Source organism: Narcine bancroftii, chromosome 8 (genome assembly GCF_036971445.1).
Source record: "Narcine bancroftii isolate sNarBan1 chromosome 8, sNarBan1.hap1, whole genome shotgun sequence".
NCBI lineage: Eukaryota > Metazoa > Chordata > Chondrichthyes > Torpediniformes > Narcinidae > Narcine > Narcine bancroftii.
This window is the reverse complement of record NC_091476.1, coordinates 176,659,078-176,675,319: the sequence shown is the minus strand read 5'-3', so window position 1 is coordinate 176,675,319 and position 16,242 is coordinate 176,659,078. Positions and strand designations below refer to the sequence as shown.

At 42.8% G+C, this 16,242-nt stretch overlaps 1 protein-coding gene across 17 annotated transcripts in view; it reads left to right on the top strand.

The window, feature by feature from the left end:
* The window catches only part of LOC138741615 (adhesion G protein-coupled receptor B2-like), a 711,436-nt gene that overhangs the window by 465,395 nt on the left and 229,799 nt on the right, over nucleotides 1-16,242 (top strand). For all 17 annotated transcript variants that reach the window (XR_011343611.1, XR_011343612.1, XR_011343613.1 and 14 more), the window contains one exon: nucleotides 11,239-11,342. Coding sequence is in view for 14 of the 17 variants with exons in the window: in XM_069895953.1 (XP_069752054.1) it covers nucleotides 11,239-11,342 (104 nt within the window). In the remaining 3 variants the exon portion in view is untranslated. The remainder of the gene's footprint in view (nucleotides 1-11,238; nucleotides 11,343-16,242) is intronic.

Here is a 16,242-nt window from a genome sequence, read left to right as displayed (position 1 = left end):
GTACTTGATCAGACACATCCCTGACCTTGGCATCTGGGAGGAAAGTCTCTTGTCTAACCAACAAATCTCGAATAACTATCATTTTCCTCTTCTCTTCCCTTCGGAGCCAGGGAGGATCTAGCCTCTGCACTGGAGAGATGACCACCTCAGCTTGTCACTTGTAGGTCCCCATCAACAATATCCAAGATGGTATATACCTGTTGTTGATGAGAACAGCCACAGGGGGTACTCCCCTTCCCTCTCCTAACAGTAACCCAGCTACTTGCCTCCTGAATTATAGTAACACTCCTGTCTGTCAGTACCTCTGCCTCCTTCAAGATGTGCAGTTCATCCAACTCCTACTTCAGTTTCCTAACTTAGATTGTAAGGAGCTCAAGCTGGATACACCTTCTACAGGTGTGGTCATCAGGGACAAATAGCCTGTTCCAGATTTCCCTCATCCCACAACTAGAACAACCCACTGTCCTGGCTGACTCCATTATCTAACTTTAATTAAAGGATTAAACTACCTCACCTGACCTTACTTCTCACACAGCATGCAAGCTCACTCTTTCTCAGCCTCTGCTCACCAAAGCCTCTTAAGCTGAGGCCTCAAAGCACCACTCCTATACTGAGACACGAGGCATTCCTTTAGCCACCCCTCCTTTTATTGGTCCCTACCATTTAACTCAATTACCCAGTTACTGACTCCCACAAATCAACTTTTAATTGGTTTAACCTTTTGCCCTCTGCGCCCTTTTTAACCTGTCCAAATCACTGTGACTGATAGCCTTGCTAGCCTCAGCCTTCTAAGGAACTACACTCACTATGGCGCCTTGCTGACAAATAAGAAGATGTGTCCAGCATAGATCACTTTTTAAGTGGGCTCTGAGGAACATAGTGCTCTCCGTGTTCTCCACTACCGATCTATTAATGTGTAGTGGAGGGTGTCGCTGATCATCCTGAAGTCTGCATTCATTTCTTTTATCTTGTTGTCTGCCACTCTAGCTGTTTTTCTCAGATGATTCCAGGAGATTTTCCACCCCTTTATATTTTGTACCATCAGTGTTGCTGATGAGACCAACTTCCTGTGGTGTCATCTGTAAACTTGGAGCTGGATCTGGAATGGCAATTGTGGATCAGGAGCGTGAACCAGAGGGATCTGAGCACACAGTCCTGAGGTCCAGCAGTGCTCAGCATAATGGTGCTCAACGTACTGCTGCCAACCCAGGCAGACTGTGGTCTTTCGGTTAGGAGTCCAGAATTCAGCTACAGAGAGGGATTGTTCAGTTCCATGACGACAGCTTCTCCACCAGCATCTAGTGTATGATTGTATTAAATGCTGAGCTGATATCAAGGAACAGCAGCCTGGCATATGAGACAAAGTTCTCTAGGTGCGTCCGGATGGAGTAGAGACATTGTCAGTGGGACTATTTCATCTGTAGGCAAATTGAAATGAGTTTGTAATGCAGATTCTCATTTAGTCATCATTGCTGGTTTATAATTAATATTTCAAGTTCATTGTCACATCAAATCTGGTACAGGGAGAAGGATTTTTTTTCCCGAGCAGTTGAGCAAGTTAACTCTGTTATGCGTACAGTTGTACAAAGTAGAAGAGCAAGAAACACTTACAAAGTCAGTGAAAAGATTACTACGTAATAAAGGCTGCATGAGGAGGACATTACTGTCGTGAGGTGGCAGGATGGTTTGGAGGGATTGTCCAGTGAGGCTGTTTGGGTGGAATTGAGGGGTGGAGGAGACATGAGGGCACTAATAGGAGTGTATTATAGACCACCAAATGAGCCAAGAAAATTGGAAGAACAAATTTGTAAGGAGATAGCATATATGTGTAATAAACATAAGGTAGTGATCATGGGAGATTTTAACTTCCCTCACATTGATTGGGATACCCATACAGTAAGAGGGCTGGATGGGCTAGAGTTTGTCAAATGTGTACAAGATAGTTTTCTTAATCAATACGTAGAGGAACCAACTTGGGACGGTGTAATACTGGATCTCCTGTTAGGGAATGAGATAGGTCAGGTGTCTGAGGTTAATGTTGGAGAACAAATTGGGTCTAGTGATCACAACTCTATTAGTTTTAGGGAAGAGCAAAGAAGGGCCTAAAGTTGAGGTTCTGGATTGGAGAAAAGCAAATTTCGAAGGAATAAGAATGGATTTGGGGAGTATTGAGTGGGAGATGATTTTTTTCAGGAAAGGATGTAAATGAAAAATGGAGAATATTCAAAGAAATTTTGAGAGTACAGAGTAGATTATGTCCCAGTGAGGATCAAAGGAAAGGCTGGAAGTCATAGGGTGTAGAAGAGGTATAAACAGCAAGGTGCTGAGAAATTGGAAGAGGACTACAAGGAGTGTAGAAAAAATCTTAAGAAAGAAATTAGAAAGGCCAAAAAGAGGCATGAAGAGGCTTTGGCAGACAGAGTAAGAATAAATCCAAAGGGTTTCTATTGGTACATTAAAAGTAAAAGATTAGTGAGGGATAGAATTGTACCCCTTGTAGATAGGGAGGGTAGACTGAATGAGAAGTCAGAGGAAATGGGGGAAATTTTAAATGATTTCTTGCCTGGGTATTCACTAGGGAAAAAAATATTGTTCCAGTTGAAGTAAAGAAAAATAGTGGGGAGGTCATAAATCATATAAGGATAACTGAGGAGGTAGTGATGGCTGTGTTAAAAAAAGATAAAGATGGACAAATCTCCGGGTCCAGATAAAGTATTCCCAAGGACACTCAGGGAGACTAGTGTACAGATAGTGGGGTCATTAACAGAGATATTTAGGATGTCACTGGTCACGGGGGTAGTGCCAGAGATTGGAGGATGGCTCATGTTGTTCTGCTGTTTAAGAAAGGGTCCAAATGTAAGCCTGGAAATTATAGACCTGTCAGTCTGACGTCTGTGCTGGGCAAGTTGATGGAAAGTGTTCTGAGGGATGGCATTTACATATATTTTGAAGAACAGGGATTGATAGGTAGTAGTCAGCATGGTTTCGTCAGGGGTAGATCATGCTTAACAAACCTTATAAAGTTTTTCGAGGGGGTTACAAAAAAGATTGATGAAGGGAAGGCTGTGGATGTTGTCTATTTAGACTTTAGTAAAGCTTTAGACAAAGTTCCCCACAGGAGGTTAGGAAAAAAGGTGGAGGCATTAGGTATAAATAAGGAGGTAGTGAAATGGATTCAGCAATGGTTGGATGGGAGGTGTCAGATTGTACTGGTAGAAAATTGTTAGTCAAATTGGAGGCCGGTGACTAGTGGAGTTCCCCAGGGATCGGTCCTGGGTCCACTATTGTTTGTTATATATATTAACGATCTGGAAGAAGGGGTGGTGAATTGGATAAGTAAGTTTGCAGATGATACAAAGATTGGTGGTGTTGTGGACAGTGAGGAAGATTACCGTAACTTAAAAAGAGATATAGGAAAGCTAGAGGAGTGGGCTGAGAAATGGCTGATGGAATTTAATATGGATCAGTGTGAAGTGTTGCATTTTGGAAAGGCAAATCTAAATAGGTCATATACATTGAATGGTAGACAATTGAGGAGTGCAGAGCAACAAAGGGATTTAGGAGTTAAGGTAAATAGGACCCTCAAGGCTGATACTCAGGTTCTTGGCTTCGCGGACGAAGATTTATGGAGGGGGTAAATGTCCACGTCAGCTGCAGGCTCGTTTGTGGCTGACAAGTCCGATGCGGGACAGGCAGACACGGTTGCAGGGGAAAATTTGTTGGTTGGGGTTGGGTGTTGAGTTTTCCCTCCTTTGTCTTTTAGAGAGAGTGCAGAGAAGGTTCACGAGAATGTTGACAGGATGTCAAGGTTTGAGTTACAGAGAAAGGTTGAGCAGCCTGGGGCTTTTTTCTGTGGAGCGTAGAAGATTGAGGAGGGATTTGATGGAGGTGTTCAAGATTTTAAAAGGGACAGAGAGAGTCAATGTGGATAGGCTTTTTCAATTAAGAGTGGGGGATATTCAAACCAGAGACCATGATTTGAGATTGCAGGGGGAAAATTATAAGGGGAACATGAGGGGAAATTTCTTCACGCAAAGGGTGGTTGGGATGTGGAATAAGCTTCCGGCGAAGGTGGTTGTAGCAGGAACGTTAAAGACTGGATAATTACAAGGAGGGGAGAGGGTTGGAGGAGTATGGATCAGGTGCTGGTCAGTGGGACTAGGAGGGTGGGGATTTGTTTCACCATGGACTAGTAGGGCCAAACTGGCCTGTTCTGTGCTGTATATGGTTATATATGATGTCATTGTTGTGGGATCATTCAGAAGCCTGATGACTGCAGGGAAAAAACTGTCTTTAACCCTGTGGGTGTGCGATTCGCATTCCTCAACTTTCAACTGGGAAGAGGGAGAAGAGAGAGGTAGGATGGGTCCTGCATTGTGATGGCTGTTTACATTTTGTGGGAGTTGTAAATGGAGTTGATAGAGTGGAGGAAGTGGGTGAGATTTGCACAATGTTTCTGAACTGCCCTCACCACCTTCTGTAGTTTCCTTTAATTTTGAGCTCCTTCTTGTGCTATGATTCATTCAGCTAAGATGCTTTCAATGGTGAACTTTTACTAGTTGATTGGGGATATGCTGACCAACCTAAGTATTCTGAGGAACTTGACGTGTTTGTGTGGTTATTTGATTGTCATGTTTACATGGTTTATCCATGTCAAGCCATTGAAAATGTTTACTCCAGAAACTTCAGGCTGTCCTACTACTGTCTCCTCCCACATCCCATGCGTGTCGATAAGATTGATTGGGTTCACATAAATTGCCCCTAGTATGTAGATGAATGGTAGAATCAGTAGAATCAGTGAAGAGTTATCAAGAATGTTAGTTTGTTGGGCGGGGGGGTGGGGGGGGGTGGTGATTACCGAGGGGTTAGTGTGAATAAATGTTTGGCCTGGAAGTCAGCCTGAAGAAAACTGAGGTCCTCCATCAGCCAGCTCCCCACCATGATTACCAGCCCCCCCACATCTCCATCGGGCACACAAAACTCAAAACGGTCAACCAGTTTACCTATCTCGGCTGCACCATTTCATCAGATGCAAGGATCGACAATGAGATAGACAACAGACTCGCCAAGGCAAATAGCGCCTTTGGAAGACTACACAAAAGAGTCTGGAAAAACAACCAACTGAAAAACCTCACAAAGATAAGCGTATACAGAGCCGTTGTCATACCCACACTCCTGTTCGGCTCCGAATCATGGGTCCTCTACCGGCACCACCTACGGCTCCTAGAACGCTTCCACCAGCGTTGTCTCCGCTCCATCCTCAACATCCATTGGAGAGCTTACATCCCTAACGTCGAAGTACTCGAGATGGCAGAGGTCGACAGCATCGAGTCCACGCTGCTGAAGATCCAGCTGCGCTGGATGGGTCACGTCTCCAGAATGGAGGACCATCGCCTTCCCAAGATCGTGTTATATGGCGAGCTCTCCACTGGCCACCGTGACAGAGGTGCACCAAAGAAAAGGTACAAGGACTGCCTAAAGAAATCTCTTGGTGCCTGCCACATTGACCACCGCCAGTGGGCTGATATCGCCTCAAACCGTGCAGCTTGGCGCCTCACAGTTTGGCGGGCAGCAACCTCCTTTGAAGAAGACCGCAGAGCCTACCTCACTGACAAAAGGCAAAGGAGGAAAAACCCAACACCCAACCCCAACCCACCAATTTTCCCCTGCAACCGCTGCAATCGTGTCTGCCTGTCCCGCATCGGACTTGTCAGCCACAAACGAGCCTGCAGCTGACGTGGACTTTTTACCCCCTCCATAAATCTTCGTCCGCGAAGCCAAGCCAAAGAAAGAAAAGAGTGTGAATAAACAGTTAATAGTCAGCTCAGTGGCTAAAAGTACTCAACTGGACAGACAGCATCCATGGCAAAAAATAGGGACTTTGTTTTGGTTCAAGACCTTTCTTGACGCATCATAAAAAAGATTCAGGACCACAATGTTGACTGCCCGTTTCTCATGGATGGTGTCTGACCGGCTGAGACCCTACAGCCCTGCTCCCTAAATGTTGAGATTTCTTATCGTTCAGAGAATAATGCACAGGAGGACACTGGAAGCAAATAAAGAGCCAGTTATTTAAAAACGATGTGCTAGAAATGTCTTGGCTCAGCGAGTAATGAATGATATTTAATGGGGATAGAAGCTTGAGGAGCTTGAGTGATCGACACTTACTCTTTAATGTCCTGTGTTCATGGGTCCCTACAAGGAAAAGCTATGGGTCGCTAAAACCTGCTCTTGTGCAAATCTAGGGCAAGGGGATGTCATCTTAAAATCAATACTCGACTATTTTCATACTGAAAACCTTCCTCAAATCAACCCTAAATCAAGAAATGTAAATCCACTTCATGTTTATGTTATGCCTTAATCTAATCCTTGGTAATTGTGTGGAAACATTGCAGTAAATGTATGCTCAGCCCTTTCCAAAACATTCAGAAGAAAAATTTGATTAAGTCACTACAAACTAAAGATGTTGAAAATCTAAAATAAATAGAAAATAAAGTAGAAAAAGATAGCTGCCAGCAACTGTGGCTGGAGACTGGAGGCGAGCTCACGTTGCTTTAGAAATCGACGAGACAAGTCAGGGAACTACAGACCAGAGATACACATAGGTAGTGAGCTGTTGGCGACTTGCAGGTGAGGAACCCACACAGGCTACGGGCTGCTGGCCACTTCAAGTGAAAGGACTTGCATCCGTGTGCGTGCGACTGGAGACTGGCTCATAAGAACCAGTTATCGGAACTGCGATTCGAGAGGGTGCTGAGGGCAAGAAGGCCTCCTGAAGGGCCCTGATCGCTGAAGGCTTCCTCATTGTGCTGGAGATTTGGATCTGGGCTTGGGTCACTGATGGTTTGAAATGAACTGGAATCTTGTTTGGCTGCAAAGGCTACAGGAGCACTGCAGGTGAATCCACAGACACTCAGTGACTCTGAGGGGACTCTCTTGTGCTTCTCTTTCTCCTCTGACTGAAAGGAGTATCGGGCAATGCTAATGGCAAATCTTTGTCTGCATTATGGCAGACCAAAGGCAACTTCATGAAATATTGCATTTGTGTTTTATTACATGACAATAAATAGCATCGGATCTGATGGGAAAGTTACTGAAAGAGATTCTGAGAGACTGGATTTCTGTATATTTCAAAAAGAAGGGATCGATCGTGGATAGTCAGTGTAGCATGGCTTTGTGGGAAATCATTTCTCACAAATTTGACGGACTTTTTTGAAAAGATGATCAAGAGGATTGTAAGGGTAGAGCAGTGGTTGTTGTCAACATGGACTTCAGCAAGTCTTTTGATAAGCACCTATATTGTCAGCTGGTTCAGGATTCAAAAGTGGCCTGATGGTAGATAGAGGGGTAGTAGCAGAGAGTTTTTTCTCAGATCAGTAGTGTGGCCATAGGACTTGGCGCTGGGTCCACAGTTGTTTGTCATATATATTAATGACTTAGATGAGATTCTAGTTGGCATGGTTAGTATGTTTGCAGATGATGTCAACGTTCAGGGTAATCATGAAGAAGGTGGTCTAAGGTTACAACAGGATATTGATAACTGGGGAAATGCATAAAGGACTGGCAGATGGAATTTGATTCAGACAATTATAAAGTGGTACTTTTTTAAAAAAATATATATTTTTCGCACTATGAACCATACTGACCAAAATACACACAAACATTTCCCTCTTGAAATACAGTGTCATTTTCTCCCCTTTATTCCCCCCCTCCCTTCCCTCCCTCCTTCACCCCCCCTCCCCACCCACTCAACGTTCAACCTATATGATACATTAAACCCATTAAACAATGTTATCACACAATGAAAATAAACAAGAAATTTGTATCATCTACTTTTACTCACTGGGTCAGGTCATTTCGTCATCTTCTCCTTCTGTCATTTTAGGGGGTGGAGGTCCGCGGTAGGACTTCTCTGTTGTGTTCCATGTATGGTTCCCAAACTTGTTTGAATACTGTGATGTTATTTCTTAAATTATATGTTATTTTTTCCAATGGAATACATCTATTCATTTCTTTGTATCATTGCTGTATTCTCAGGCTATCTTCTAACTTCCAGGTTGACATAATACATTTTTTTGCTACAGCTAAGGCTATCATAACAAATCTTTTTTGTGCTTCATCCAATTTGAGGCCTAATTCTTTATTTCTTATATTACTTAGAAGAAAGATCTCTGGATTTTTTGGTATGTTGCTTTTTGTGATTTTATTTAATACCTGATTTAGATCTTCCCAAAACTTTTCCACTTTCTCACATGCCCAAATTGCATGTACTGTTGTTCCCGTTTCCTTCTTACAGCAAAAACATCTATCTGATAATGTTGGATCCCATTTATTGAACTTTTGGGGCGTGGTGCATAGCCTGTGTAACAATTATATTGTATCATGTGTAACCTCGTGTTTATTGTGTTTCTCATAGTTCCGGAGTATAGCTTTTCCCATGTTTCTATCTTTGTATTTAGATCTTGTTCCCATTTTTGTTTGGGTTTACAGCTGGTTTCCTTGTTCTCTTTTGTACATGTTTGTTATAAATCTTTTAATTATTATTGTGTCTGTAATCACATATTCAAAATTGCTTCCTGTCTTGGGTAAATTTGTACCTCTCATTTTGTTCATTTTAGATTGGTCACAGTGTTTGAGCTACCGAAAGAAAATAGACTCACACACCAAGAGCAGTTCAGTTTATACAAATGTTTATTACAAATTCAAAAGCTGATTTCAAACTACAATATGCAAGCCCTTCCCAACTATACTTATCAACGCCTGGACTGTTCCCAACTGCCAAAGCGAGGCAACGACTGCACACTTGTAGTAGGTTGTCAGGGCGCCGGTAGCAGCTTCTCCATCTCCCCCGACCGGGACGTTGGCTGGACTCGAGAAGTTCTTCTTCTTGCTGAGAGATGTTGCCACCTCTCGGAGAGTCTCAAACTTCAGCAGCGGGACCATGGCTTATATTACCCAAAAACTGCTTACCCAAGCACCTATTCCCAGCACAGCAAGAAAGACAAGCGAGCAAGCTAGCATGCTAGGCTTCTATCGAATAACATAATTTTCAGCTTATCACTTTGAATACAATGCTAGGCCTCTGACAGTCTGTGACCAAAACAAGCAGGAAGATTAAATGTTCTTGGTACACAGATGTCCTTTCGTCAGTAACAGCATCTCTGGCCCCTTGGTGGAATTTAGCTGATGTCTGCTGATTCTAAAAACAAGCAGGTTCTCCGCCCTGCAGAAGCAAAGGCTGCAAAAGTAAAAAAACACAGTTAGAATCTTCCATTACACTTCCTTCTGGTAACCTCAATCTGCTTCCCAATTTGTCCTTCAAGTAGGTTTTCAGTTGGTGGTATGCAAACATTGTACCTTTTTGAAAATTAAATGGGACAGGACTTTGCCAGTGAATGGAAGGGGAGTGTTGTTGAACAGAGAGACCTGAGGATACAAGTACACAGTTCCCTAAAAAAGGCGATATAGGTGAACTGAGTAGTGAAGAAGGCATGTGAAATGCTCGTCTTCTGAGCCCAAGGCAATGAGCAGAAGAGTTGAGTTGTTATACTTGTATAAATGTTTCTGAGACCACTTTTGGAGTATTGTGTGCATTCTGATCATCGTGCTGTAGGAAGGGGAAGATTAAACTGAAGAGGGTGCAGAAAAACATTCATAAGGATGTTTCCAGGACTTGAGATGAAATAAAAGTTAGAGACAATTTTTTTCTCTGGAACAAAAGAGGTTGAGGGTGATGTTATAGAAGTTGATAAAATCTTGAGGGGTGTGAATGAAGTGAAAGGATAGGATTTTTTTCTCAGAGTCTAAAATTAGAAGGCACAGGTTTAAGTTGAGAGGACAAAGATTTAAAGGGGATGTGAGGTGCAGTTTTTCACATGGGTATATGGAACCAGCTACCAAAGGAGGTAGTGGGTACAAGTACAATTCCAATATTTAATAAAAATATTTGGGCAAGTTCGTAGATAGGAAAAATTTTGAGTTAAATAGGCAAATGCAGACAAATATGATTAGCTTCGATTGGCATGGTCGACACAGATGAGTTGGGTCAAAGTACCTCTTTCTGTGATATATATCTCCATGGAAACATTAGAGTGAATCAGTGTGTTAGTGGAGGGGCTTCGGGCCTCTTTTTATGGAAGAAGCAGAAGGCTCTTATGATATGGAATGAAGATGTACTGAAGATATAGAGGGATTATTGACTCATGGTGAAGCTGTCGAAGAAATAGAGGACATTAGATGTGTCACTGATGTAAGTGGGAAGGGACTGGATGGATCAGTGATTATTGGTTTCTGCTAGTCCTGAGTAATATATAAAGTCAAAGCAGGTTAAAAGCATTTGGAAATAGATTAGCCATGATTTTAATGAATAACTGTGCAAGCTTGTGAGATTGAAGATTCTTTATCTGTTCCCATTTTGTAATTTATATCCTTAATGTGATGTGATATATTTAATATAGTTACATGATGTGACTGTTGTTGAGAAAGTCATTGTGAGTTGCCATGTCTTAACTAAATTCTTCTGTATGGGGACAAATAATCCTGTTTAGCAATATCAACCACTTCCAATTTAAAGTGCCATGATTATGCCAAACCTTGTGTAAAACATTTCTCAGGAACGTTGAGGCACAAAGAGATACTTGGGTATATAATCAACAACTTTAATGAAATTATTAAGCTTTAAATAAAAAAAATGCATGTGCAAGTGCAAAATAAATTGAGGGACAAAATTGCAGAGCGAAGGACCCTGAGTCATGAATGCAGTGAGCATGTTGGTGGGATTAGATTTAAGGGCGCTCAAGTGGGCAAGCAGGTACTTCAGAGGAAGTGTGACAAAATATCGTTGAAAAACCAAAACACTGAACTGTTCAAACTTTGTTGATTTCCTGTGGTAAAGGAATGAACAGAAGTGAGGTTGACTGATGTTCATGGACCTTAATGGCATTTATAAAATGTCAGTGAATTCTTTCCCTGGACAATATTTGTCCCTGACGTAGCACAGTCAAAAATACTTCTCATTTATTTCCCTGCTGTATATGGAATAAGACTGTTGCAAATTGGTGTTCCTTGTCTTGTAGGAATTGCTGAACTTAATTAATTAAGTGAAATGTTTAATATGCTAAATTGCTACTTTGATCAAAGATGATTTTTTTTTGCATTTGAATTGTATAAACACATACCATAAGTGCTGCAATATTTCTAAGGATAATTTGACTTGCATATCTCTGGTTTATTTTCCAGAGCATGGATTTTACTGGAGTGCCATCAGTCCCATTGATGATTGGATGTGGAATTGCCTGCATGGCCCTTTTAACATTGCTTGCTGTGTATGCTGCCTTTTGGAGGTACAGTGCTTAACTAGGCAATTACAGATGAAATGCTTGTTGTTGCAATTAGATCATAATTCTGTCTATACTCCTCCTCTTCACTGTGATCTTAGGATATAATACAATATATTGAGGAATTTTCAATCTATTCCATCAAAAATGACAATAATTCAATTCTTTGGATGATGAAAAAGCAACATTCAGAACAACATTTATGTTCTTTACTTTGCCACAAGGTCTTCCAGCTTCTTGAGTGACAGAATGTCTTTCCAGAACTGGTCCTAACTTGTAGCATTTCTCCCAGGACTTTATGCCAAGCTGCAAATATAATCGTGTGTTCTTCAATATTTCTACATCTCAGTGGTTTTCAAACTACCATAAGTGCTCTGTGATTAGTAAGGGATTGCTTAAGGTGGTATGTGAATAGAAAGAAAAATTTGAAAACCAGTGTTTTAATCAAACCAAATTGACTCGTTACGTGCATGGCTTCATAACTCTAAAGGAAATGGGCCAATGGAAATTTTTCTCAAGCAAAATATTTCAGTACAATTGGGTCTAGAGCAATGGTTCTCAACCTTCCCTTCCCACTCACATACCTCCATAAGCAAACCCTTACCAATCACAGAGCACTTATGGCATAGGGATTGTTTAAGGTGGAATGTGAGTTTAAGGGGGCAGTTTGAAAACCTTTGCTATATCTGTCACCAATTCTTCTGATATGAAATGCATTCCTCCGATATTCTTGGTTATCCAGGTGTGGTGTATGTTAAATGGCCCTGTCCTCTGCCATATCTGATGTGTCATCATTATTTGAAGATTATTTTATTGTCCTGTGCTAATAAACAAAATGTAATAATACACAAAATTTGCCAACTTTGGCCTGCCTTAAAGGCACACAAAGAGATGCCCTTGCATTGTCCGACTCCCCAGCAAGAAGAGATAGAAAAGCAGAAACACTGAGTGGTCGTGGATTTGGCTCCAGTGCTCCCGCAACCTCCTACTTGATCCATTGGCAAACCTGAGCTCCCAGAACTGAACATCCGATATGATCAGGTAGCTTTCAGGGCCCGAGGCCCCTGTGAGAGACCTTTTTGCCCTTGGCACCCTCTTGAATCTCTGACCCTATATCTGGTTCCTGAAAGCCAGTCTCCTCCACCTTTGCATGTCCTTCAGCCACTGAGCCACTTACTGGTCTTCTACTGTGGACACCCTCCCTTTAAGATCCTCTCCCCCTTCTCAGCAGTGCTGGGGGAAGTGGTTCCCAGCTTTGCACCAACCTGTTAATCCCCAGAGCCCATGAAGGGTTGTCATCTGTTAGGCCTGGGTATCACCATCTTGGGCCCAAACCTCCTTAGTTTCAAGATGCCAAAAGAAATATCATCAGCCTCTTCCACAGGATGTCTAAAGCCTGTACTGTGCCATCGGCATCATGACAGACAGTGTCTCTCGTCCCCGCTCTTCCAGGTCACCAGCAGACATGATCTGAAATGGATAATCGTGGATCATGCCAGCTCCTTGGGCTAGCAGCTCTCTGTCTTTCTGAGGTTGGCTGTCTGCTTTTGGCCATCTCTATTTATCTTCCTGCACTTGCCTGTGCTCCTGGTTGACCTGATATTTGAAAAACATTTGCATGTGCATCTGTAAGTTACAAGATGGCTGGAGTTGAAAGGATGTTCATGATTCTTTCATAATAATGTCTTCACTGGTCCCACAGCTCATTTCACACCTTCTGAGAGAATTTTTCAGGAAATTTCAGTGTGGTCTTGTGCATGATTTGCTGATTTTAACAATGCCACCAAGTTTGATAGCTTGCTATTAGACAATGGCCCCAAATCAAAATAAAATATCACCTGGTGTCCTTCCACAAAGACCTTCTCATGGATAAATCTAGCAGATGTTCTCCCACAGAATAGCCTTCCTTTGGAACAAGTCGCATTGTATTTAATGAGTGCAGTGAGGATGAGCCTTTACAGACACTTCATTTCATTTAATTTGGTTGACCTCTTCTCTCTGTGCTATTTGTGGAAATAATTTTCAAATCTACATCCCATACACTTTTTCACAGCTTCTCATTTTGTCTTCTGCAATACCGACAGCATTGAGGCCATCTCACTTGTACTGTCTCTGGTCTGGATGTCATAAAATCAGAGAAATGCACATCATGGAAATGGGCCCACCTCACCCATGCTAATCCCATTCACTCGAATTGGGCCCGTATCCATCTACTCCTTTCCTATCTAAGTACCCATCTAAATGTCTTTTAAATATTGGACCTGTATCTATCTCCAATACCTACTTTGGCAGCTCACTTCAGGTATTCACTCTCCTCCGTGTGAAAAATGTACCTCTCTATATTTCTCCTCTCTCACCTTCAACTTGTGCCATCTGATTGAAAAAAGATTCTGATGATCATGCCCATCATAAATTTAAGAGAGGACCCTTCAGTTGCAGACCTTCTAGGGAGAATAAAGCCACCCTATCCAATTTCCTCTTAGAATTACAACCCTCCATTCCAGCCAACCTCCTGATGAATCTCTTCTGCTCTCTCCATTGCTGCCACATCCTTCTTATAATGAGGCGACCAGAACAATCAGTAGTACAAAGAAGACAGTCGAACTGTTGTTTTATTACAGCGGCAACATGGAGCCCCTATTCTTATGCTCATGAAGAAGCCCTTAAAGTCAGGTGTACAAATTGCTATCTTCCATTTGTTTTGCCACTCTCAGGTAGCTATGGACTTGAAGCTCAAGGTCTCTCTGTACATCTGCACTCCTTTGATCCTTGTCATTTATTCCATATATTCTATCAGAATTGACATCTCAAAGAACATTACCTTGCACTTGTCTCATTAAGTTACATCTGCCACCACTCTGCCCCACTTTCCAGCTGATCTATTCACACTGTATCTTGAAACAATCTTTATTATTATCATCAATGTTTGTGTTATCCACAGACTTATGATAATTAAACTCCTAATGAAAATATGTTTGTCATACATATATACATCATGCCATGATATTCTCATCCAAGTCATATACGAACAAGAATGGTCACAGCAGCAATCTATGCGGTGCGCCACTTGTTATACATTTCCACTCAGAGAAACATCCATTCACCATTATCCTCACTTACTGTCAGGCAGAAGTTTTTGATTCACTTCAGCAACAGTATTTGGATTTTCAGAAGGTTTTTGACAAGGTGCTGCACATGAGGCTACTTATCTTAAGGGTCAGCATGGTTGGTGTAGCGGTTAGCGCAGCACCATTACAGCACCAGCGATCGAGACTAGGGTTCAAATCCTGCACTTTCTATAAGGAGTTTGTACGTTCTCCCCATATCGGTGTGGGTTTTTGCTGTAGTTCAACTGGGTGGCAGGGGCTTGTGAGCTGTAAGGCCCTATTACTGTGCTGTATATCTAAATTTAAATAAAAAATATCTAGCCCCTTTAATTAGACTCCTTATCTCTGGTAATTGAGCCTATTGAATCTACAATCGGAAAAATCAAAGTTCCTGGTATTGGGTTTAAGGCTATCCAGGAGGAATATAATGTGTTGTTCCACAAATTTAGACTTGGCCTCACCCTGGCAATGGATGAGGCTGTGGACTGACATATAGGATTTATAAGGGAATTAAAATAATTAAAAGACCCCAACAATGAAGACGCTGTTTACATCCGGTACCGCACGGATGGCAGTCTCTTCAATCTGAGGCGCCTGCAAGCTCACACCAAGACACAAGAGAAACTTGTCCGTGAACTACTCTTTGCAGATGATGCCGCTTTAGTTGCCCATTCAGAGCCAGCTCTTCAGCGCTTGACGTCCTGCTTTGCGGAAACTGCCAAAATGTTTGGCCTGGAAGTCAGCCTGAAGAAAACTGAGGTCCTCCATCAGCCAGCTCCCCACCATGACTACCAGCCCCCCCACATCTCCATCGGGCACACAAAACTCAAAACGGTCAACCAGTTTACCTATCTCGGCTGCACCATTTCATCAGATGCAAGGATCGACAATGAGATAGACAACAGACTCGCCAAGGCAAATAGCGCCTTTGGAAGACTACACAAAAGAGTCTGGAAAAACAACCAACTGAAAAACCTCACAAAGATAAGCGTATACAGAGCCGTTGTCATACCCACACTCCTGTTCGGCTCCGAATCATGGGTCCTCTACCGGCACCACCTACGGCTCCTAGAACGCTTCCACCAGCGTTGTCTCCGCTCCATCCTCAACATCCATTGGAGCGCTCACACCCCTAACGTCGAGGTACTCGAGATGGCAGAGGTCGACAGCATCGAGTCCACGCTGCTGAAGATCCAGCTGCGCTGGATGGGTCACGTCTCCAGAATGGAGGACCATCGCCTTCCCAAGATCGTATTATATGGCGAGCTCTCCACTGGCCACCGTGACAGAGGTGCACCAAAGAAAAGGTACAAGGACTGCCTAAAGAAATCTCTTGGTGCCTGCCACATTGACCACCGCCAGTGGGCTGATAACGCCTCAAACCGTGCATCTTGGCGCCTCACAGTTTGGCGGGCAGCAGCCTCCTTTGAAGAAGACCGCAGAGCCCACCTCACTGACAAAAGGCAAAGGAGGAAAAACCCAACACCCAACCCCAACCAACCAATTTTCCCTTGCAACCGCTGCAATCGTGTCTGCCTGTCCCGCATCGGACTGGTCAGCCACAAACGAGCCTGCAGCTGACGTGGACTTTTTACCCCCTCCATAAATCTTCGTCCGCGAAGCCAAGCCAAAGAAAGAAAAATAACAGCCACTGGGGGTTGTAGCCTGGACCCACAGAGTGGAGGTCTTTGATGAGGCAGACACCTAATCTGTATTTCATGTCAAAGAAGAGACCACACCGAGTATACGAATGCAGTGGGTTAGTTTGGATGATGTAAAACTTCCTCACCTCGAATGGC